Source organism: Anser cygnoides, chromosome 3 (assembly GCF_040182565.1).
Source record: "Anser cygnoides isolate HZ-2024a breed goose chromosome 3, Taihu_goose_T2T_genome, whole genome shotgun sequence".
NCBI lineage: Eukaryota > Metazoa > Chordata > Aves > Anseriformes > Anatidae > Anser > Anser cygnoides.
Window position 1 is genome coordinate 60,666,752 of NC_089875.1, and position 21,806 is coordinate 60,688,557.

The 21,806-nt window shown below is 43.9% G+C and overlaps 1 protein-coding gene across 6 annotated transcripts in view; it reads left to right on the forward strand.

Moving 5' to 3' along the window:
• MAP7 (microtubule associated protein 7) overlaps positions 1-21,806 on the forward strand; it is a 112,651-nt gene that overhangs the window by 4,805 nt on the left and 86,040 nt on the right. For 5 of the 6 annotated variants that reach the window (XM_048075721.2, XM_048075722.2, XM_048075724.2 and 2 more), the window contains exon 2: positions 4,243-4,392. The exons of the other annotated variant lie outside the window; for it this stretch is intronic. In XM_048075721.2, coding sequence (XP_047931678.2) covers positions 4,243-4,392 — 150 coding nt within the window. The remainder of the gene's footprint in view (positions 1-4,242; positions 4,393-21,806) is intronic. 6 annotated transcript variants of the gene reach the window in all.

A 21,806-nucleotide genomic window follows, 5' to 3' on the forward strand; every position in this document is an offset into this window, starting at 1 on the left:
GAACTAATTGGAACCAAATTCCCAAAGGAATCTCATTGTTTCATGCTGGGAGAACTTGTTTGTAAATGAAAAATCCCATGTCCCTTCTTGATGCTGCCATGTAGGATAGGGACCTACCTTATCCTGACCTTTAGTACTAAAGCAAATCAGAAATAGATTAATGAAATATCTGCAATCTGGTAAGGAAGTTATATTAAAATAATATGTTGACTCAATCTATCTTTGATATCAAATGCATTTAAGGTGAGAGAAAACTTTTTATGTTAAAAGGTCTTGAATTGTTATCCAAGAGCAGAAATGGAGTGGTTTTTATTTTATATTCAGTAAAACTGAAGAACAGGATAGCAAAGGGATTGTGGAGAATGCTCTAAAAGCACTAAGGTACATGTGACTTTTCTGTTCAGCTTGTGGTTGTCACAGTCCAAACTTTTTTTTTTAATGCTTCAGTAGTTGGTGAGCATCTCTTACAGTGGTAATAATAATAAGCTCATACAGAGTACTTTGAATGAGAAGACATATTTTTACAAAACTCAGTGAGTTCTTTCCCAAGAAGCCTTCTTCAGGATCCTTCTGAAGGTTCTGTTTCTCTCCAGAGATGGAGAGGCTGAGGCTGCAGCTTGCCTCAGGCTTCGGGGCGTGCAAGTGTCAGAAGGAAGGGGAGAGTGGGCTGCCCTGGCTTCTGGAACTGGATTGAAACATCTGCATCTCTGGGGTCTGTCTGTTTTGGGTTTGTTTATTTGTTTTACTGTCCTCTGACTGGCAGTGGGGAGGACAGGGAGCTTGAAGGCTGGAGATTAACTAATGGTCTACTCAATGGATGGTCACGTCTAGGTTGCACAATAGTGCCACACAGGAGAATTTTTATATTTTATCTGCTCTTATCCAAAGAAAACAGCAGGAGAAAGATGTGAAATTCCTTTAAAATACAACTTTATGAATGTCCAGTGAGTGTCTCATGGAGCGGAGGAAAAATCTGCATATTGTGATTCAGCAGTGTCTTATGAGTGCTTCTGTATGCAGTGCTTTTCATAGGTGATTTGTCTATGAATTGACCTTTTCTGCCTTTTGTAATAGTATATGATCTTGCATTCAATTGGCTTCATTTTCTGTAGCATAACCTGACATGCCCAGTGATACAGGATGGTTTCTAGCTAGTGGATTTGGTGTGGTCTTTTTACTGAAGGTGTACAAAGTCCGAGTTATCACAGTCTCTATCTTGTCTTCACAAGGATTTCACTTTCTGTCAGTTAGCAAACTCGTGCCGAACACAGCCTTTCGTCTTTGCCCACTACAAAAGAGCAGAAGGGCTCACCCCGCCAAGCAGAGCAAAAGGCCTTGGCCTGGCAGGGTGCTGCTGCTCAGGGCAGCGGCTGTATCGCGTGCTGCTCGTTATACTCCACGTCACAGTAATGAGCTTCGTGTAGCATGTTGATGGTTACAGGGATTGAAACAATCCTCTGAATGAAAGATAGAAATCTAGAGCTCAGCCATTGGAAATGATCAGATTACCTGTAGTAGACTGCAATAGGTGTCACGGTGACTGGCTTCAACCTGCTTCACATTTAATAGGTTGAGATATCAGGCATTAATGTGTGGTGTTAAAGCAGACACATCCATTAACACGTTGTTATAAATATTTATACGTCCCAGATCACAATATAATTATCCTAATAGTCTTTGTTCAAACTGCTGTTTGAGACTGTTGCGTATCAGATAATTCCTCGTGCAGGAAATTATACCTATCAAATCCAGCAGGTGAGAGTGGCTGTGTTTAAGTGTAGTGGTTCAGCTGATAATGACTCTGACAGTGTTGTAAAGAGGAAAAATATATCTCTTGCCCTCAAGGTACAGAGTTGCACTGGCTCCATCTCCTGAGAGCGTTTAACCTCAGTGGTAAGGGCTCTGCCATGCTCTTGGTTGTGTGCGCTGCGCCTGAGGGTTAGTGGGGGACAGAGGAAGAAACGAGGGGATGGGTAAACAAACGTCTTGTTTTTTAAAATCCACCTGAAGTTATGTGGTGTCTTGTAGGAGGTACTCTTGTTATAGGTTGCAGGTGGTTTGGGTGCAATACTGTTAGGCATTCAGGAACATGTTGTGGGGCTGACATAGCTTTTAGCCACTGGGTCCCTGAGGTAAAATCGTGCTGCATAGGTCAAATCTGCTGTTGATCATATTCCTGTCAGAATTCACCTCAGTGTTAGTAAGTCAGCAGAAGGGAACACGTGCCGGTGCCTCAGCCACCTGCGCCTCTTAGCACACACCGGCCTTCATGGGCCTCTAGCTGTCATTGCCATGTGCCATGCGTGGAGCGAGCCCCTCATACGGGCACAGGGGTCCTGCAAGGACCAAGGAAGGCAGCCTTGTAGCTGTCCTCTGTGGCTCCTCAGAGAACCTCCTGAGAAACACCTGTTTCAGCAGCTCCATTTCCCTATTGTCATACCTGTGAGCTTGGAAGCCCCTCCAGCCAGGTGTCTTCTGGTATGCCAGATACTTCTTACATCATTTAGAACAACTTTTTATGTGGCTTTAAAACTAAAGGTGAACATCTAATGTAGTTTTAAAAATAGCCACAGAGCAAAATGTTTAAATGGGCATTGCATTTCAGGAGTCCTTTCTTCCTGGCCTAAAACAGCTCAAGGGAGGGGAGTGGTACTCAGCTGAGCTGTCATGTAGCTGTTGGTTTCTGGTACTTCTGTTTTGCTGGACCACTCATGTGAAAAGTATTCATGGTACTAACTACAGCCCACTTTCTGTGGATGCGTGTGCACTGTTGTGTGGTATTTGTGGCCAGCAGGTAAGGGGATGGGATTTGAGGAATGGAGCTGTTTCTCTCACAGGACAAAGTGGTAGCCTGTATAAACCCTGGAAGGCAAATTGCTGAGCTGCAGAACAGCTTGTGTTAGAGTTGTGTTTTTTTTTTTTTCTTTTTGCCCACACCCTGCAGCACAGAGCGTCTTTACCTGTGGGCAGATGTCATCGTGTACAGCTTCTGTGTACGCCCAGAGAAGCTGAGGTGGAGCCCAGTGGCAGGGCATGGCTGGGAGGAGATAGGGCCACAGGAGACAGGAGGTGGGCTGTGGTGCAGGACCGGTGCCCAAGCACAGAGTGTGTCTTTTGCTTGGTGGCATTCTCAAACAGTGGGCACATTTGCAGCTGGAGAGGTTTGAAGCAGGTGAAGACTTAGGTATCACGTGTAAAAGGCGCAGGGTGTTGCGTAGCGGCGTTGGAGCTGTGAATAGCGGAGCACGCAGGCTGCGAAACTTATGAGCAAGCGCTCTGTCATAAGTGGCTGAAGAAAGTCCGGAGTGCCAGCATGTAAAGTAAACCTCGTGGGGTTTTAGTTAGCTGGTTGGTTGTACTTTGCTCATTTTGCAAAGCGGATGTTAACGGTTGGTGCTATAAAGCTGCTGTTGAGATACAGAATATTAACTCCCAAAGTCCTTTCGCTGTCCTGTGTTACCTGTACAAGCCAGAGATCCTGATCGCTGAGTTTCCACACACGGAAGAGAATTTTCCAACACCTGCTGGTAACTGTGGGCGTGTGCATTCCTAATGCAAGAGGTGTGCCGCGCATGGGAAGGTGATTAAGTCAAGGGGAGGGGAGACAACATATGCATATATGGAAGAAGACTCATCCTCGTTGTTTTCATTTAGATTAGGCTTAAACTCTAAACACGAATAACAGAGCAGCTGGCAAGAGGCAGGTCCATGCCCGGGGCCTTCTGGGCGTCTTCTCACCCGCTGCTCATCGGCTTGTGCAAGCGCGGCCCCATCCTCTGCCGGCAGCGGGGGGCTGCCCACGGCCACCAGCGTGCCGGGGAGACCTCCCTTGGTTAGGAGGTGTCAGTGTTGTCAGGGCAACTGCTAGCAGCAGCGGCGTATCGTGTTTGCTCCTCTTGCCTTGCCTGCTGAATATTTCAGCGTGCCGAAGCTGGCAGAGGGTCGCGGGGAAAGAGGTGCTGCGGCGAGGAGCCCGAGCTGCGGGCTGGGGTCCAGCTGAGGCAGGGGAAGGCAGCGACGAGCGGCATCTGAACCGACGTGCCTTTAGTTCAGGCTTCTCCTGGAGGTGGGGGAAGACTGCAAGCCCTTCGCCGCCGAGTGGATGTTGGCGTTTGTCAGCTGTTTGCATACCGCTTATCCGTAGGGGATCTATCAGAAGCGCTCAAATGAACAGGCAGCGTTGCAGCTAGCTGCTGAGCAGGGGCTGCGGTTTCTTACTTTTTTTTTCTTTTTTGAAATAAGCAAGAGGCAGCGGCAACATGCCTGGTTCAACTACAGTCCTCCGTCAAGAGCGATTGAAGAAGACAAGTGCCAGGCCAAATCCCCTGGGTTTATTCACCATTAACGAAGAGGACGAGCAGCAAAAGAACGGCAGTTCCAAAAGGCTGAAAGGTATGCCGCGGCTCTGCAGCCTGGGCTGGGCTGGGCGCGCAACGCGCTGCACAGCTGCCACAGCGCCTTACTGGCTCCCGTGTGTGCTACCGAGAGCCTGACAGTGACTGGCGCAGTTTGGCGGTGCATACTGGCACCCGCAAATGCCCCGTGTGTGACAGATGTATGTATTTGAATCACACGGATTGTTATGCAATCGCCTGCTTTGGATGTGAAAGAGAAAGAATACTTCTTAGTTATTAACCCTATTTTCAGGCAGAGGTAAGGGGCCTGCATCACAAATACATCACTGAATTTGTGTGCGCAGTCTGGATAAATATCTGTAAAAAGAGGTGGGGGTAGGCTTGGTGAATACAGAACAGAATAGCAGCCTGTTAGAGAAGACAGCTTTGCCAAAGACGAGATAAAATTAGCTCTACTTCCATGCATGTGCATAAGGGGCAGCATGCCTTTGGCAGAGTATAAAAATTATATAAAAATTATATATATGTGTTCAGACATGCTGACTTTGATAAGCCTGACTAAAGACAGGGCACACTAACAAATTGTAACTGCTGAAGAAAATTTTTTTGTGGTGTTTAATGTAGGTGAGTGGTGGTGGTGGAGGGATGCTGATGGTCATGGATTTTTATCAGAGGTCTGTCAAGCCTGTGTAGTCATTGCCTATCTTGTACCATGTAATTAATGCTTTCCACCTGAATCCTAGTGCTTAAATTCTGTTGGTCTGGCAGGGATGCTGCACCTTAGAGTTGTGACTGGAATTTTAAGTTTGAACCATCAAAATTCTTATTCTTTTTCAGTGATCAAGTGATTACATTTACATAAACACTCTTTTTCATTGTCTTATTCAGGGGAGGAAAAAAATTGCACCAGATTTTTTGTTTGTTTGTTTACAAAATATCTGCCAGTTTGTAGCCTCAAGATAGTGTTTCGAATTTGAGACGTTACAATTCTACCCTGTAACAGAAGAGGCTAGCAAGCAAGCATTTGAATAGCAAATTTATAGTATGTATATTTATTACAGCTAACAAGCTGTTTTCTTTTCCTTGAAGTAGAAAGGTAGCTTGGTAGCTCTAACAAAATTCCTGAGTTTTGAATTTGCCTGGGTTTGCAGCCTCTGCTTTTCTTCATCATCGTAAAGAACTCCACAGATTTGAGCGTCATGGTAATAACGTATTGCTAGTCATTGTTAACGTGCCCATTGTGTTAGGTCTTGTGTACATAGTTACTTACTCTTCTGTACATTTGAAACTGCCCATATAAAACGGAGATACAAACTCTAGTATGAGGTCAAGTTTTTTAATGTTTTAAGAAGGATATTAGTTTCCTTTATCACCTGCTGGGTGACTTCCAGAGTCAACAGTCCACAAAGCAAAGAATCAATAATTTTCCTGGTTTTGTTCAATGGCACTGATAGTTTAGTTTCCCAGGGTAAAAGTTCTTGTTGACTTGGCTGCTGTTTTCTGCTTGCAGCAATTATACAGATGTGATTATCTTTGCTTCTCTTGTTAAAACCAAGATCCCATTTTTGATTGATCTTTTTTCCTTTTATTCCTGTGAGATGTTAAGTAGACAAATGTACGTGGTTTGCTCTCTGTGCTCCTAACACGTGCATGATGTTTCAGTAAGGTAGTAAATCGGTGGTCTACCTTGACTGCTCTTAGTGAGAAATAGCATAGCAGGTTATACAAAATCTTCTGGAAGCACACTCACTTGATTTTCTTTTAGTAATTAATAGAATGGCTCTCGCCATCTCCAGACCAGCCCTTGCATGTTGATGTGTGTAGTTATTCACCCATCTGTGGGTGCGAGCAGGGGGTGCGGGCAGGAGGCCCCGCACACGTGGGCTGCAGGTGCTGGAGGTCGGGTGCTCCCTGACGCCAAGCAAGGCTGCTCCAGCACTGCTTCGAGTGGGGTCGAGAGACATGGGTCTGCCACAGCTCTGCGTGAGGCTGCCTTCAGTGTCCATCATCCGGTTGCGCCTTGCGTTGTCTGCTTCATCTCAGTTCTCGACCTCTCGTTTGCTGTATGCTCGGCCACTTCTGCAGCTGCTGAAATTTTTCTTCTTTCTTTTCATTCCCAGCACAAACTAAGTGGGTGCCATGTCCCTAGGAGGTACGATGTCTTCATCTCTGCTTCCTAGAATCGTGCTGGGCCTCTCCTTTTACAGTAGTTCAAAACCCAAGAGGCCTCTAATGGTCTGATACTCCGAAGTAATAGAGCAGCTTCTTCCTCCATTAAGGATATTTGAATATCATCCCAGGTTTTAAAATGTTCCTCATTTTGGGTAGTTCAGTCTTTTCAGAATACTAAGTCTTGCTTTGCAGTTCATATGAGAGTTGTTTTTGTCAGCTGGGAAATAAATATTTATGGAGATTGTAAACTGGTTAACAATTGTGAGATTTTCTGTAAATGGATTTCTATATCAGCCATTTCTTTTCTTGTCTTTGGCTGTCTCTACTGTAATCTGGGAAGTCAGGTGGACACTGAGTTTGTTCTTCCAGTGTAAACAAATAATGACATGAAAGTGTTTGACAGGGATTTTATTTTTTAATCTGAAGATATTAAAAGCCTGCAGCAGTCTTTGTAGCCACGTGATCCTAATACTTCCTTTCCTTTGATGTGAATTGTATTCAGAGCTTTTTCACCAAATGTTTTAACTTCCTCTCCTCTCCTCTTTTCCCCCATCCCTTCCTAGCAGTTAAATGCATGTTTTAGGAGGGTGGACAGAGGCAGGATTTGACTTCTGGATTCTGAATAATGTTGCTACTTGCCTCTGTGTATCAATTAGCTAACTGGTAGTTAGAAAAGTAAAAGAACTTTATTTTGTTTTTCTTCAGTCCATGCCTGAGAACTTTCTACAAGCCTGAATGCAAATTCCATTTGAGCCTGCATCTATTAAGACAATATTGGTAATACTCTGATAGATTTGATGGGATTGCTGGCAGTAGTTGTTAGTCACAAGGGGGTGTGTGGCCTGGCATGGACATTCCTTTGATACATTTTAGTAGCTAACTAACAGTTCAGCTGCTAAATCTGCTCCTTGAAAGTCCTGGAAGTTGTTTTCACAGATAGTACTCCTGTCACAAAGTCAGCCTCATCTCATGGACATTCATATGGGATTATCTCTTATTTTTTGTTTATTGTTTTTCCATTTGTTCTGATGAACTTGAGTTTTCTTTGGCCTGTTTTTTTTTTTCTTTAAGTTTTATTGATTTCCTTTCTCCAAAACACTAGTTCAACCAAAATTCATGTCTTGTTTGTAAGCCCAGAGTGGCGAGACTTGGCATAGGTACCCAAGCTGTGTGGTAGTTATACAGACCCAGTGACTTCCAGGTAATAAATCCTGTGTGCTGCTTGTTGGGTGAAGTCTGAACTTGAATTAAGGCTCAACTTCCTACTGGGATTAGCATCTACCTAAAACAAATCTTGCAGGCATGTCTGGTTTTGTTATGTTAAGCAGCCTTAGAAATCAATCCACAGCAAAGTAGTATGCTACCATCTCCAAAGTGACCTTTTTGACATCTTAACATTGGCACTTGTATTTTCAGTTGTTAGAGCCGTGCTTCTCAATGCAGTATTGGCATTTACAGCACATTTTCAGTGTTACTTACTAGAAAAAAAAAAAAAGCTGGAATCTGTACATCTTGCTGCAAAAGCCTCACTTCTACAGTAATCCTAAGTGTCTGCATAAAGTAATGTGCTTTTCTTTATGTGTTTCCTTCCCCAAATTTACCACATATGGAATATATGTCATGCATAACTATATGTTTTTTTTAGGCCCTGTATTTACATCAGCATCAATATTGCCATAAAGCTTGTGTTGTGGAACAAATATGGTTTCTGTGACTGAAGATGGCGTGGGTGGGTTTTTTTTTATGTAGATCACAACATATCTAGAGAGAGAGTAGTAAATTAAATGCATCCATCCTGTGCGTGTGTGAACTGTGGCTGCAGGCATAAACAGCTCAGTTCACCTGAGCGTTTCCCTCTCCTGCCATGCTGATTTTGTGCACCTGGGATGTAGTCTCAGCAATTACTCAGCTTTATGAAATTTTTAAGTGACGCCTGCTCTCCTTCCTCCTTTGCTGGGGAGGGGGAGACGAGACCTTCTCTGATGATTGATTGCGTTATGTTTCTGAAACTATCATGTGAAGAGCATAGAAAAGTGATACTCATAATTCTGGGTTATACATTTGCATAATTAATGACTGAAACATCAACCATATTATGAAATACTTATGGCAAATGAATGAAAAGGAAATCTCAACAAACCTAACAGTCAAATCCTTCACGTGTCTACTGATTTGAAACTGAGGAAGGGCATGTACCTCTAATCTGCTGAGCAAGTACTGCTGCAAATACGAAGCCAGACAACTGCGCTTTAGGTCTCTGAACAGTCACACTGGTTCTTTGTCATCTCGAAAACAAGCAAGAGAAGGGCTTTTTCCAGCCCTTTGGTGCATGGCAGTGATGTCTGTGACCACCTGCAGATTCTGCTGCTGTTGCCTGGACGGCAGTGTTTGTGTGTAACGCGTGCTTGAGCTGGAAGCTTTGTTCATCCAGGGAGACGAGGGAGATTTCTTCCAAGATGACTGCTTACACGCTTAATTTGTGTTCTGCCTGTATTAGGGGAATAGCAATTCCTTGTTAAGCTCAGATTGGCTAACTTTGAATTCGGTTGTTAATTTGTACCTGTGTGTTTATACCCAAACATAAGAGGCCAGAAAGGGGAGGGAATTCGGCATCTTCAAGGGCATTAAACTGATAGTCCTGGAAACTGAAACCGTATACCTACAAAACAGGTACTGCACGGGGTGTGGAAGCGCAGTCTTATCCCACGCTGTGGAGTCTCTGCCTCGGGCTGGATCCGGAGTGACAGCTTGGTCTCTGGCTTCCACCCCACTTCACATCAGCACAGCTGCCCGGGATGGGGGCTCTCCAAACGGGGCCTCTCGGCACCAGTCAAAGACTGGCCTCGGGTTCATTTGGGGCAGAACAGTAAGCAGCTGTTACAGGCCGGTGACCTGGCTCACCAAAATTGGGTATTGGAGGTTTCTGTGGCAAGTGGTAGCCTTATCTTGCCCATCTGCATTTGAGGCTAAGTTAGGGGAAGGGGTGGAAGGAAGGAAAGGTACCAGTGGTCATTACGGTGTGGGGTGGGTGAAGGGGCAGGGCTGAGAAACCAGGACAATGTGGTCTGTGAGCCTGCACCTGCCAGCAGATTTTGCTCATGTTTCTGTGCATTTACTCCTTCCTTTCTGCTAGCCAACGCCAGAAGGTGAGAATCTAAAACTATCTGTCATTTTCATGGATATTAAAAACAAACCAAAAAAATGTACATTCACAGCCTAATTTGTAGCTGTTGGGGTCCAGAAGGAAGTTATGTTATTTCAGAAGGCTGCTACAAGGCTGTCTCCTCAAAGGACTTCATCGTTCATAGCTGTAGGTGCTGGATACCATGAGGCAACTTGTTTGTAATAAAGGCAAGCAGATCCTAACATGAAGTAATTTATTTGTAATAACGCGATGTGACCGCGCTGGAAGTCTCAGGGGCGGTAGGGAACGTGTCTGCAGACCAGCAGAGCAAATCTGATTCGTTCAGTCTCTCTGGCTCTCGGAGTGAAAGCCCCAGGTCTGAGGACTCGGCGTGTGTTGTAACCCAGCCTGTTTATCAAAGGGCGCGCGGGGATCGCTGAGCACTTATCTGTGCTGGGCAGGAATCATCTTACTTCTAGCTCAGCTCCCCCAGAAGGGGCTTCCACTGCTGATTCTGGACAGCCGTGTACATGTATTTCGTCAGCTGATTTTGGGGGGGAAGCAGCCTGTGATCTATTCTTGCGTTCAGGGAGCATACCTGACATTGAGTGTGAGGATGGCAAAAGTCCAAAAATGTGCAGCGTTGGTAGACTTTAAAGTTTAACGAGATACTTGTTAAAGAGAATCCAGCTTGACTTGGCATGTGAACTGAGGATAATCCTAATTAGTGAAAAGACTGAATTCTGCAAAGTAACTTCTGTAAGTCACCAGGCTTATTGCAAACAAGATATAAACGGTAGTGGAACGTTCGTCAGAGCTGTCCAGGTGAGAACAGGGTGCAGCATTTGGTCACTGTACTCATGGGAGCGCATGCTTGTCGAAGGGGCCAAAAGATCCGAGATCAATTTAATTCAGACCACTCTCAAGAAAGTTCTGTACAATAAGAGACACCACTCGTGGAAGGCTGATAGGAAACAGTTGAGTTTTTTCCTTATTCGTTGTTATTGCTGTAAAAGTGGTTGTTTTAAAAATCCTGAATTGGGAATACAATTCAGGGGAAGGTGCATGTGACGGGAGTGTAGTTTTGTGGTCATTTCTTATCTGAGGGAAAGAAACCTGGGAAGTGGTAGACCCGCCCAAGGATCTTGAAGTTCTCTGTGGTCTTGCAGCATTCTTTTTTTTTCCCTGCAAATACACAAATAACAGTTTTTCAAGGTGTTACTATGGTAATATGCAGTCGGAATGAGATGACAGCAAGAAGAAACAGACCTCTGTGGCCTGTCTCTGCCGCATTACAAAGCCTGGGGTACCAAGCCCGGGTACTCCTGTGCTTGCACGTGTAGTGGGAAAACGGGACAGTAGCTCAGCACACCTTTTGTGATGAAGCACGTTGCAGTTAGATCCCGTGGTGGCTTTGCGACTGTAGTGGTGTCAAGAGTCTTGGCACTCTTGCTGTTTTGTGAGCTTGCTCAGAAACCGCTGCATCCATTCGCTCCTTCAAGCTTGACTTTGTATGCAGGTAGAGGCCCGGCTTTATTTTTAACAGAAAACCTTTGCTTGCCACATCGCACTGTGGAGAGCTCCAGGAGAGCTGGCATAGACTGGTTGTGAGCAAGTGATGCTGGACCTCCTCCCACTGCTGGGCTCAGCAGAGTCACTGGCAGTACATCGTTTCCCTTACACAAACTCACACGTATACATTCTCTGCTTACTCAGCTACCCACGGAGTACTTTTTGTTCTTTTGTTCTGTTTTTTTTTTTTTTTTTTTCCTCCACGCTTCTTTAAATTCAGCCTGTGCTTTCCAACTGGAGAACTTGTTTTTCTGGTATTTCAGAATTAAGAGTTCTGCGTGAAAGTATCCCGACAGAGAGAGCCTTGTATCATTGTCAGAAGCCTCTTCAGAAATGAATCGCACTTTAAAGCTACACAAAGGAATTATTTAGCCCAGTCTACTCAACCCCAGGCCACAACAGTAACGTGTCTGGAGGACAAGTGCCATGATGATCGATGCAAGTTGATCTATTTTAACGAACAACCCTCACTCCCTGGGAAGGTGTGTTTCACAATGCGCTGTTTTTGCAGCCAAATGCTCCTTGAAACTCTCACACGTGAGTTTCACCTGCGCTGAAGCACGGAGTGGATGTTAATGGCTGTGGGTAAGACATATATAATGACGATGAGGGAGGCTATGGGCAAAGTTTCATCTGCATTTATTTGCTTGTTAAACATCAGCAATGAAATTAGGGAATATTCTAAAACTTGGGCTTTCACACCTCATTGCTTGAGGCCAAGTATTTCTCTTGTTCAGGGAGTGGAATCTGGTTTACTGAATTCCACAGAAATGTCCCATCCCACTGGTTTGTAGGTTTGAGTATGACAGCCATTGAACATCCACATTGTCCCAGACCCGTCCTTAATGATCTGTATGTGGAGATGTAATGGAACCACTTAGACAAGCTCGAGGTAGGAATTACTCGGGGTATCAAGCAGATCGTTGAAATTTGCGTTTCATACTGGCAGTTTCGGAAGAGAAGCACTTGAATGTTCGCTCCCATTTCTCCTTTACACGATTAACTTGCTGCTGATGGCTTGAACAAGCACCATGACGTTCCTGTAGGTGCATCAGCCTCACCTCCAGGAAGGAGGATCTATGTCCTACCCAGTGGGGAGCCACGGCTGGGGTTTGGGGCGGGCTGTGTGCTGGAACAAATCCCGAGCTGCTGCGCCAGGGCTGACAGCCGCACGTAGCTGCCCTGTGTCATGGTTTGTTTGGGCTGGGGAGCTGATTAGTGGGTTTGGACCAGTATACACCTTCTGTGGCTTCAGTGGAATCCTTATTGTTTGCCAGATATGTTTAAAAAATAATAATTGTTCCCTATTGTTAATGCTGGCAAGTAGATTATCTCCCAGTTGTTTCAGGTCTGCTGATGCCTCCTTTTATAATGAGGCATGTCAGCCTCATAGCCATGTCTCCAAAATCAGGAAGACAGGTTGAGTGTTTGTGCCTTGAAGTATTTCTGACTTTCTTCCGGCCTTCCTAGGTTTGCCCTTTAGCTTTGTAGAGGCCGCACGTTATTCTTCGGGGATCAGCCGTGCTTCCGTAGCTTCACGTTCGTGTCAGGGGCGTTCTGATCTGTGGAGTTTATCTGTGCAGGTGCCAACAAGGGAAAGGGGGTTCGAAATCAAGAGCTTGAGCAAATCAAGCACACGTGTCTGAGACTGCTGGGAAGCAAAATGTGGAAAGCAGCAGACTGCAAGTCACAGGAATCCTGCAGTTGGTACGTCCTTCGCTTAAGAATAGCAGAGCTAGCCGGAGCACTCCTTTTCTGGTACTAGTGTCTGTACAGCTGGCTGCGGGGAAAGCGGGAGTTGCCCGTGACAAGTCACAGTGACTCTGAGCTTTGTCAGAGGAACAGCAGATGAAGCTCTTATTCCCCCTTGCTGCTTAGTCTCTCGTTGGGATTAAGCAATTTTTACAGCTGCGGGAACAGGTTGTGGATTTACGGTTTTCCCTTAACCTCAGTGAATTGTTTCCAGTAGTGTCTTTTGGAGGCCAGATTTAAAATCGGCTTGGAAGAGGAAGCAAAGAGTCAATTTGCCGAGGAGTTGAGTTACCCCAAAACCTCAACAACCCCAGCAAAATACCCAAGGTACTCGGAGTCCCAGAAGGAACTCGTTAATGCACTTACAGAGTTAATTCATGGACCGAAGGCCCAGTGAATGACAGCCAGTCTTTATTTTTCTTTTTCTGGTACTGCTACAGTCTGAACCTCCAGTCATGCCTGTTAATTGGCCTAGTCCCTCACACGGAGGTTGACTTTCACAATCAACTTTCTTCTGGGTTGTCTTCTTACATCTGAAGCAGATGCAGGGAGACCTGTCCTACAATCTGCCATGCCAGGTACAACTGCTCACAGATCTCTCCTGGGATCTGGTGACGATTATAGTTTAGCATTGGAGTGTTGTAGAGCAAGATTTAGGGCCGCTGCAGTCCCCTGCAGCTAGGAAAAATACTCCAGCTAGTGGAGCTTTGTATTCAGGAGAGCCCTGCTGCAGCCCTGTGCCGTGGCCACCTGCTGCTGCCTGGTGCGTGGTACTGGAGATGTGCTCTTCCTCTCCTTGTCAGGAACGGGGGTGCCTCTGAAGGATCCGAGTGTGGTGGATGGCACAGAATGTACTAAGGAGGATTTTTATCTCCTGTATGCCGAGAGGAGATGAGGAAAAGGAGTGAGGAAGCAGAATAACATACTTTTAAAAATAACATTTCTGAATTTTGATTTGATTGTTGGGAATATGATTGTAGTGCTGATGCCTTGCGGGGAGCCCATCTGACTAGTAAAAACTCCAGTGAAGAGTCCTGTTTTCAACTGATTATAAATCTCCTAACATCCTAAAACCTATCAGTAAGTTTGCTGGAAGGCTTGGTTTTCCTTTCTTGAGTTCCAGATCTTTTTCAGCTTCGCTTTAAACTCCTGCACGAGCAAGTTTTATTACGGAACGGCTGACTGAACTTGGTTCACACCGTTGTATCTGAGCACACAAAGCTCCTGTTTCTCAATTCTGTTTCAGAAAGCTTTTCAGACAGCTGCTTTGGAAATGCAGGTTTATCCAGTTACCCACCCTTGACATGAGGAATCACTCATTTATGCAGCCAATTTTAGGGTTTTTTTCTTTTTCAGTTTCCTCATTATCTGCGTGCTGACTAATGCAGTAATGAATATTACAATACAAAATTTTGGCTCGTATGCTGAGGCACCATGAATGAGATCAAACGTGTCTGAGCTGTTTTGGAGGACACACAGGTGTGATGTGAGTGGAGTTAGCACCCGACTAACGTCTGAGCGCAGCAGTGGCAGCGTGGTGGAAAACAAACTGCTGAACTCTCTTGCTTGCCATTGCTCCTTAACTGCAACTGCTATTTCACTGAGAAATGGCAGGTGAGGAATGTGCACCCCATCCTAGACTTTCAGTCCACACAAACTCTCTAGACAATGCTACTTTCACATTTTACGTGCATTCCCCTTTGCTAGGAAAAAAAAAAAAAAAAAGATTAAGGTTTGTAAGAAATGCTTCTGCAGCCATTTAGCTACGTTACCCTACTGTGTTTAGTTGCAGTCTGAACTGCAAAATAAGAGAGGAATGGGGTGAAGAAAAAGCAGATGGCAGCAGCCATCTGTAAACCAGAAAGGACAGCAACAACCAGCTGCTGAGCGAGGTATTGGCAGTAAAACCGGGCTGCAGACCAAGCAGCACGTGCCTGACACTGTGCCTGGGTTATCAGCATTTCAGTGTGTTCTCGCACTTCCAATTTGCTTTTTCTGAAGTATTGCATAATGCATTTATTTACTTCTGCGCCAGGCTTCTTATTCACCGAGTTATTCGCACATTGAAGTTACAAAATGGCTCTCAGTTTGTGTTCAGGGAGTTTTTGTGAGCATCCCTCTCCCCGTGAGTTACCTGGATTGCTGCTCTAACCCACGTTAGCCAAAGTGTTCCTCGCACCACGGTGATGTTTATGGGCGCCTCCTCTTTCTGTTAGGCATTTGTTTAATCACCATCCTTACAGGTTTCACTTGTTTGCAGCATCTACACAGTGAGCAACACTCCAAGGCTGGAGTTTTTAAGGTCACAGTATGAGGGACTCATCTTCATCTCCTGTGAAATGAAGGCAGCGTGTCCATGGTCGCAGTGTGTTGGATTTTCTGAATCAGCTCCTGATCCCAAGGTGTTCACAGCAGGGATTTATGCTGCAAACAGGCCCTGCTATTGCTTGGCAGAACACAGTTCAGTGTGCCTTGCTGCTACTAGAAGTTCTCTTTAGCACTCAGTGAAAATTTAGCTTAAATTTTGAGTAGAGTGCTGTCCTTTGGCCTTCCTCTAGAACTTGATTTTGAAACTTCTTTAAAATTGTCCCAGGGCTTGGTTCCAAAACAGATCTAGAGCCAGTAGCAAGCTCTTGATCACTACGCTAGTCCTAGATGGTGAGGCTGTAGCTCTTTGCCATAAATCAGAGAAAGATGGTTTGTGCTGTGCTGGCAGAACGTGGAAGTCTGCAGGCCAGTTTTTAGAGTTCTCAGACAGATGTACTGCTTTTTGTTTGTTTAAGTAAGGGGAACATAAATAGGGCCTTGTAAACTTTACCTGGTAAGGAACCAAAAGCTTTAAGAGGGGGGTCTGTGTTAGTGAAAGAGGTTACCATCGTCTGCTCATTACCTTTCTCTCGTTGGCCCTTGCGATGTCTCTGGAGATGAGATGCCTGCTCGTGAAACCATGTAAGCTAACATAGTTTTAGAAAGAAACAGGCTAGGGAACAACCTGAGGAGAAGGCTTATGTTTGTGATGTTGGTGACGTCTGTTCTCATCATCAGTCCTTCACCAGAGCTAAGACTTTTTTTTTTTTTTTTTAATGATGCTGTAGAGTATCTGAAGTGGGTTGGTAGAGTTACTGCATACTAATAAGTGGGATGCTCTGTGGAGTCAGCAGGATCCAACAGCTGTAATTCAAAGTAAGACTTCTGTTTTTTTTCCCCTGTATATAAAACCTTCTGTATCGGGGAGGCTTGAATATTTTTGAAAGCTTTTGTTCTTCCCCCTTCACAACCGATTCTCTGCCACACAGCATCCAACTTGAGGACCTGCTCACTTTGGCACTGAATGTGAAAGTACAATGAGGGAGGAGGCTGGGAATGAGCAACAGTCATGAAAGGCAAGAGAAAACACAATGATATAACTACAGCGCATCATACAGAAGCATGTTCCTTGCTTGGGGGAGGCGTTTTTAGTTATAAAGCAACTGTCTTCTGAGACTGGTTGTTGGAAAGTCAGGTATTGATTAACAGTCCTTCAGAGAGCTGTGCTGCAATGACTGCCTTTTGTGCCTTTTCACGTCAAAGTTCTTGTGACAAATATCACGTCTAATAACATTTTACAGGAACGATCTCTGTTTCCCTCTCTGGGGATGGGAAATTCATTTCTGCAGGACTCCCTAACAACAGTGATTACAATAAGAGCTTTCCCATCTGACTTGAATATTTCAGGCTGACTAGGGATTATTGAATATTACTCTGAAAAACAGCCAGACAGGGAAGCTTTAATTACTTGTGGCTGAGCAACAGTGCACTGACTTCCCGTTCTCTGTACAGCACTTTCTCCTTTTCTTTTGACCCAGCCTATCTGGTTGTCATTTTGCTCTGGTATTTAAATTAGATGGCATGCTCCAAAAGTGCTTCCTATGTAGCATAGTATAACATATACATATATATATGTATATTTATTTATTTATATAACACAAAAAGTTTTATTTTGTTTTTTACAAAACGAGGATGTGATGCTTTGCCTGTAAACCTTTTGAGAAGACTTTTCTACATGCAAGTATTAAAAGATGTTGTGAAATCACTGTAGGCATAGCTTAGACTTTCATTCTGCATTGTGCTCTTGGATCATTAAACGGGGAAATCCAGTGGGATCTGGCTTTCCTGTTATATAACAGGTACTGCTGCCCAGTTCCACATGCTGAAGCCACCTTCCAAATACCTTTACTTTTTGCTGCTGTAAAGTAGTGCAATGCTGGATAACATCTTACGCTTTAGTTGAGCAAATCAACCACATACTGTGACAGAGGTGCTTTGCAAGCCATCATTGACAAATATTTCAGTACTTGAAATCTGATTATTTGAGGAAGAAAATAGATAAGCATTGTGAAGGCATTTTTTTTTCCCTCTAGGTAAGCAAAGTAGGAACACTTACATACTGGGACAATGTGAGGGTCTCCCTCTCTCTTTCTCTCTCCATAAATCATATGACAAGCTTTGGCAAAATGAAACACAAAGTGTACAGACCAAGATTCTAGATCCTGTTCTTGCTCTGTTAAAATTCAAGTATTTTTCTTCTGAGATGGTAGGGAAAAGTCCTACTAGAACACTGCCCGTAGTAGTTAACACCTAGGTAAGCACTGAATTTTGTAGTCTGCTGTCACAGCTGATAAGACATCCAGTGGTATCAGGTGGCACCCGCTATGGCTCCACTAAAGCACTTCAGTTTACGAGCATTTAAAAATCTAGGCTGCTTTCCATAGTCCTTAAAACCTTTTCCAAAGGTATTTTAGTAAAGCCCTATCTGAATGGGAGTTGAAACTGAGAATTAAAAAAAGGTGTGAGGAAAAACAAGACTTAGTGACCTTGAAGATTTCAGTGTATTGGATGGGATGATTGTAACCAAATAGCCTGCTCTTCTCCAAGCCACAAATGACTTGCAGAGCTGTCATCTTGTCCTTTCTAGGTGTAACTTATGGCTAGAGCAGAGTTAAGTCTGTCATAAGAAGGGGTGCTACCTGTGGTGAATGTTAATTGTAGAGAAGTCTGTTTTGGCAAGAAAGTTTAAGATAAGGCTTGTGCAAAACCACTAAAAAGGCTCGGCCAACTTCGTCCCCGTTGTAATTCTTTTGAAGTAGTGAATTTGGCCTCCTGTTTTCAGGCTTAGAGCACTTAGTTTTTCTCATGGTAATGAGTTGAAAGTGCTTAATGCTGCTTATTTGGTCTCTCTAGCTTATTTATTGAACTGAACTGCATTTGGCAAGTAAATAATTAGTTGTCTAATTGTTGCTTGAAAGAAAGTACCTGTACAGTATCCACCTCAAAGAATGAGAAAACTTCCAAGGGCAGGTGTATCTCTCGTACCTGAAGCTGCCTTGAAGAAACTGGTGGAATTACAGGATCAGAATCATTTAGGTTGGAAAAGACCTCTAGGATCATGTAGTCCAACCTTTAGCTTCTCACCAGTCTTGGATTCTCAGATCTTGTTATCTTTTGAATTAAATGGACTGCTTTGCAGCCCGACTATCAAGGTATTGTGCTTTTTGAGCTGTGGTGGCCTTGAGTAGACTCAATTCGACTCTACTGCATTTACTCTACTGTGAGCAGGTTATCATGAGTCAGAGAGGGAGGTGTTAAAAATGATGGGGTTTGGATGTCATCCAGCGTGTATAAAGCTGGCACTTTCGAACACAGAAGCTAAAAGCGATTGTACTGGTGCCATTGGCCTGCGCCTTAGAGATGGCATTACAAAAACAGCGGTACACTCAGTTCTTTGGTGTGTGGCTTCTAAAGTTTTAATTATTAAATAATGAACCCATCTCTAAAGTCATTGGCTAGCTTTGAAGGCTTGGGAGGTTTGGGGGGGTTTGTTTTGTTTTGGTGCAAGTACTCTAACTTGTGCTAATGAGGCTGCTACTCTGAGACTAGGCTTTGGCTGCAGCGTCCCCACTGCCTGAAAAAACGTCTTGGAGAGTAATGAGGTGCCTACTTCTGCTACTGAATCAAATAATAATGTCCCATGGTTATTCAGGCTCTTTTCACAGGTCGAGTAATTGCTGTGTTTGACAGTATGTGTTTTCTAAAATTTGTCTACCAAAATTCTTGTTCTTGTTCCTCAGTTCAGAGCTCTTTCCTCAAAGAGCTGGCAAACATACAGCTTTGCTAAACGCAGAAGAGACTGTTCTTTCTGCAGCATTTTGTCTCCTAGGAGAAAGGAGAATTTCTTGAAGGAAGTCACACCAGCACCCGAGGTGCAGTTCCTGATCGTTCTCCTGGAAGAACCCGTGGATGTGTAGTCACACGTAGTTGCAGAGGTGCTTATAACAAACGTGAGTGATAGTGCTTCAGCAGGTCGTGTGGATACTGCGCTGTAGTGCACATATAACATTTTGTGACACTACACTGAGAAGTTATTTTGCAAAATGTGTTCATTTTGTAAGAAAAAGAGCCTACCTTGTGAACTGCTAGCTGAAGTTCCTGCATTTTTCCTGTGATAACGTACCACTGAAAGTAACTTTTTGGATTTCTTTAGCATGCATTTGTAGGAACTGCAATATGGTGGTAATAAAATGGAAATATTTTTAATTTGTTAATACTACCTAACTGCAAATTACAGTACTTCAAGCTTCTGAGTTCTGTCCCTGTTTTTATTCTTACTAATGAATCATAAATACTCTACTACTTAATGCTAACTTCTTGCAACTAAAAGTTTCCTGATTTTGCTCAGCAGTGGAAGCCATGACTATCCTGATGGCTGTCTACTGAACAGTGTAACAGACGTTGTTTAGGTACATACATTTATGGAATATTTATGGAATAACTCTTTAAATTCACTCTTCCTCCAGAACACTGGACAGGAGGGAAGCAAATCTCAGACTGAAGTCCCTGTTGTCAATCAAAATAGCTGTTTGTTTCCTTTTTTTTAAAGTAGGGTTCTGCGAATGTAGGACTGACTGAAATCTAAACGTGTACAACTGTATAACACTTCAGCGTAGTAATGCTTGAAACCAAACTGGTATCTTAAGGCTCTTAATAGCATAGCTGATGCAGGTTCTGAATGTGTAATTGTGGGTGAAGAAGGTTATTTTTGCACAGTTGGATCACATTGTTGGGCACAGAGGATTGTTTGAAGGTCTCCAAGGAGGGAGACTTCACAACCTCACTTGAGCATCTGATGAATCTTCTCAGACTGCCTGGGTCATGTACAAGCCTTGTTCCTGGCAAATGGCTTATGAGGACTAGAAGAAAGATGTATTATTCATGTTCCTGGAATAGGAACTGTGGAGCACTTCTGCTGTCCTTCGCTGCTGGCCAATTACCCTGCTGTACTCTTGTTCTAGCTGTGCATGTTCTGAGCAGCTTGTTCCAGGACAGCCCTTGAAGTGATTTAACTGAAAAGGGCAGAAGGGATCTTCTCATTGTTCTTTTAGGTCTTGTGTCATCACACTCAGCTCTTTTCAGAAAATGTTCTTTGGGGTAAGGGGAGTGATTTAACATATGAGATCTGTTCGGAGAGTCCCAGTGCTGTGATTTAATTGAGCTCCTTGGTGTTTTACATACTAGCTTGCTGCTGGGAGCTAGGGCATCACCCTGCTGAGAGCTAGGGCATCACCCATGCAGTTATGGACCTGTGTGATCCAGAAAAGGGTGACTTTTACCACAGGGTAAATATATATATATAGAGAGAGAGAGTTTCACAGTCTCTCTTAAAAAGCAACAACAACAATAAAAACTTTATTATTTTTCTTCTAGGGAATAGGATAAAAGGACAGAACTCACACAGTAAGCCAGGAGCAAAGTTAACAGTACAGTCAGTACAGTCAAGGAGCCCTGACTTCCACTTATTCTCACCCTACAGTGAATACTGACTTTTGCAGAAAATAAATAGGTTGTATTCTTACTAGTAAGGGTTGGGTGGTGCTGGGGGGGGAGTGATTTGTTCAGGTTTTCAGGAGCTTTTTCTGTTAATGCACTAAAGAGTTTGGTGAGGACCTACAGTGGAAGCATGTGTCTTGTCAAGAGAGTTTCCAGTCCTGCAAATTTGACTGGCCGCTAATTAGCAGAAATTAAGCAATGAAAAAATATTCATCCATTCATGTTTTGATAAGTGAGCAATGAAAAAAAAAAAGAATAAACCTGTACTTGTATGATAGGTAATTGATAGCTATTTTATTATGGAGATATTTATAGATGCAAAGGAAATGGTGACACTTCTGTTTTTAATTAATTCCACAGGATTAGGCTGTTCCTCACAAATAGGAGGTTTAGGCTTAGAAAATGGGAGGCCGGGTTCCTAAATACTGTGTCAAATAATGCTTTATCAGTGTCTTCTGATGAATACTGGTAGGCTGAAATGTGAAGGAAACTTCGCAAGGACAAACAGATTTCCTTATTTAGAATGCTTTTAAGATGCTATCTCTGGAATCTTTTGTACTGCTTTAAAGGGAGATGGAGTGAAAGATAGCAAAGTGTATCCTTGAATTTTTCAGGTATTCTCAGGTTTTCTGGTATTTTATGTCTTTTCCCAAGCCCTCTTTCGTTGTGTAGACAGGTCTGTGCCGAAGCAGCCTCCTCCTCCTACATCTGTGCCGCCCTAGGCACATGGTAGCTGTGTCAGAAATGCAGGCCAACAGGAGCGGCAGCTCCCTGCCAGCCCCGTGAATGATTTCCCGTTCTTTCTCTTCATGTCTGTTCAACACCTTCTGTGCCGAACCTTCATGGAAGTTAAGTCTAGAAAGTTAAGCATTGAGTTAAAACGGTAGCTTGCCCACTAAGCAAATACAGTGCCGCCATCGTACTGCTGCTTTTATGAGGGCAGGATAAAAGCTGTGATAATGTAGGTT